This window comes from Nestor notabilis, unplaced genomic scaffold (genome assembly GCF_000696875.1).
Source record: "Nestor notabilis isolate BGI_N333 unplaced genomic scaffold, ASM69687v1 scaffold24395, whole genome shotgun sequence".
NCBI classification, from domain to species: Eukaryota; Metazoa; Chordata; class Aves; order Psittaciformes; family Psittacidae; genus Nestor; species Nestor notabilis.
In genome coordinates, this window is record NW_009929199.1 from 1 (window position 1) to 2,699 (window position 2,699).

The 2,699-nt window shown below is 53.6% G+C and overlaps 1 protein-coding gene across 1 annotated transcript; it reads left to right on the forward strand.

Moving 5' to 3' along the window:
- Positions 1-780: 780 nt before the first annotated feature.
- Positions 781-1,147, forward strand: BTG2 (BTG family, member 2; the record flags this gene model as incomplete). The annotated part of the gene is made up of 1 exon (XM_010014881.1): positions 781-1,147. A coding segment is annotated over one exon (367 nt), but the record flags the coding sequence as incomplete, so codon positions are not given.
- Positions 1,148-2,699: the final 1,552 nt, after the last annotated feature.

Below are 2,699 nucleotides of genomic sequence, written 5' to 3' on the forward strand. Positions count from 1 at the left end.
GCGGAAGGGAGAGGCGCCCGCTGGTGTGCTTTGGAGCACCGCCGTGTTGCTCCCAGGATCTGGAGTCCCTCTTTGGGTCCTTATCTGCATCTGCTTGTGTCAGGCACCCATCTGTGTTGCCCTTGTTGCTAGGTACTTATTCGTGCCTTTGGGTGCTCACCCGTGTCCCTCTGGGCACTTGCAGTGATCTCTGTGCGTCCCTGAGCACCCAGTGGGGTCCTGGGCCAACTACTTCAGACCTGAAAGTGAATCGATTCCCTGCCCAGTCTGAGGGCTTTGTGTAGCCCATCAGCTTGAAGCTCTTCCATCTGGGATCAGTGTACAGATGATCCGGAGCTGGTCTGTGTGTGCTGTGTCCGTGGGGTTTGGCACTCACTGGGTGGTTCAAGGGTCTCCTCCCAGCCTGACACAGCTTTATGTTATCAGCCCTAGGAAGGGATGGTTGGTTTGCTGCTGTGCTGAGATAAGGGGTAGCAGTGTGCCCCTGAGCTTAGAGAATGACCTGGATGTTGCTCCCTGGCTGTGGTGGTTTGTTGTCGGTGATACGGTATCTGCCACGGCCACCGCGGTGTTTGGGGTGAGGTGGTGTTGGGGTCCCATCACTGTGGCACTGAAGAGCTGCATTCCTGTGCCTTGGAGCAGTTGAGTGCTCGGCTCTCGCACCTCTGCCTGTTGGAGGCAGCCCTAAGGAGGATTCAGTTTCCTCAGCCTGCAGCGAGATGTGGGAGCCCCTTGGGACCGCAGGCAGGACACAGCCCTCCTCCGAGCTGCTGCTCACAGCTCTTCCCTTCTCGCTTCCCTTGCAGAGCACTACAAACACCACTGGTTTCCTGAGAAACCCTTCAAAGGCTCTGGGTATCGCTGCATCCGCATCAACCACAAAATGGACCCCATTATCAGCAAGGCAGCTAGCCACATCGGACTCAGCCTTTCACAGCTCTACCAGCTCCTGCCCAGTGAGCTCACGCTCTGGGTGGACCCCTACGAGGTCTCGTATCGCATCGGGGAGGATGGCTCCATCTGTGTCTTGTACGAAGCGACTGCAACGAAACCCGGCAGCTCCTACGGGGCGCTCACCTGCAAGAATCAGTTGATGTTAGGTCGCACCAGTCCTTCCAAGAACTACATCATGACTGTCTCCAGCTGAATACTCCTCTTGTCCTTACACTGCCAAGACACAGGCTACTGTATACCTCACCCGAGGATCTATTTTTAAGATGAAGAGCTATTTATATTTTTTAAAAAAATCCAAGAAAATCCAAAATTAAAATGTTTGGGCACCGCTTCGGGCGGGAGCGGTGTCTTTAGGTGCCTTTTTTAAAGCTGTTGCAAGCTTATGAGTTTTTATTCTGAAGCCGATATCTACCTAATTAGTGTTGGATGGTAATTTGGGGCTGGCTTGATCACTTGGGCAGCTTGGAATGGAGGATGAGGGGGAAGAGCCAAGCTGGGAAGTGTGGCTTGGTGGTGGCAGATTCTGTGTCACCTTCTCGCCACCCCGGTACCCAACACTATTGCTGTATTGCAGTAGTGTTGGGGAAGGGATGAAGGAGTTGCTGTCTTCCCTCTACTAACTTCATTCCTCAGCTGGTCTGATCTCTCTGGGGCCTGGATAAAGTGTTTGGGGGAAGCTCACCTCAGGGCTGGGTGATGCTGGGGACCCTGGATCTCTCTCCTTTGCCTTTGCACATCTCTGGACCCACTTTACTCCGTGAGTATTGCAGCTCTGCTCTGCCCCACTCCCAGCACAAAGCGAGGGGGACTGTGGCCTGTCTCATCCCCTCTGTCTTTCCTATCTGCTGCTGAGAGGGGCCATGTGGGTAGCTGTGTCCTGTGGAGTGGAGCAAGGCAGAGATGCTCTGGGGGTCAGGCTGTGCAGAGGAGGTCCCCAAGATGAATATTGCAGCACTGGAGCACTGTTGGGTCCTGGTGCTCCCTGGTACCTGAACCACTGAGCAGCTGTGAATTACAAAGCCTTTCTGCTATGTGCAGCTTAGACATCAGCCCATGACCCACACTACTCTGTGTGGCCTCCTGTGAAAGCTGTCTAATCCAATGCTGATGACTTGCCGAGTCACTTCTCAAGAAGAGCTGAAGCAACTCACCTTGTGCTGTGGAGGTTGGTGTATGAGAACTCCCTTTTCCTTTAATCAGAAGTATTTGGGGCAGTCTCTTTCCCCATATGTGGGATGGTTGGATGCTTTGGTGTCCTAATGCTGCTTTTAAAGTCACAGCACTTCCTTCTCCTCCCGCTCTGGGTGATGTGGCTGTCCCTGGGAGCCGTCTCCACTGACACCTTGGTAAGGGGCATCTCTTGGTACACAAGTTTTGCACAATTCATGCCTGATCCTGTGCTCTGTCTATTCAGGAGAAACTCCTCTTGTAGTCCCAGGGGTGCTGGGACTGCACCTGCCCCAGTGGTGGTCAGGATTTGACCCTTAAACCATGCTGCCAACTACAAATGGGGGTGGAAGCTGAAACTGCTGCCCCAGGAGCTTGACCTACCTATTGGGAGTGAGCCTTTACCAGGGTGTTGTATGTCTGTTGCCTTTTTACTTACCAACTCCTCCAGTGATGCTGGGAGAAGCGATGGAGAAAGCGGGACCTGGACATGGTGGCTGTAATGAAGCTTTCCCAGCTCTGTCTCTCAGCACATGGGGTTTAACTTCCCTCTTCTCTGACCTGGCACTGACTGGTCT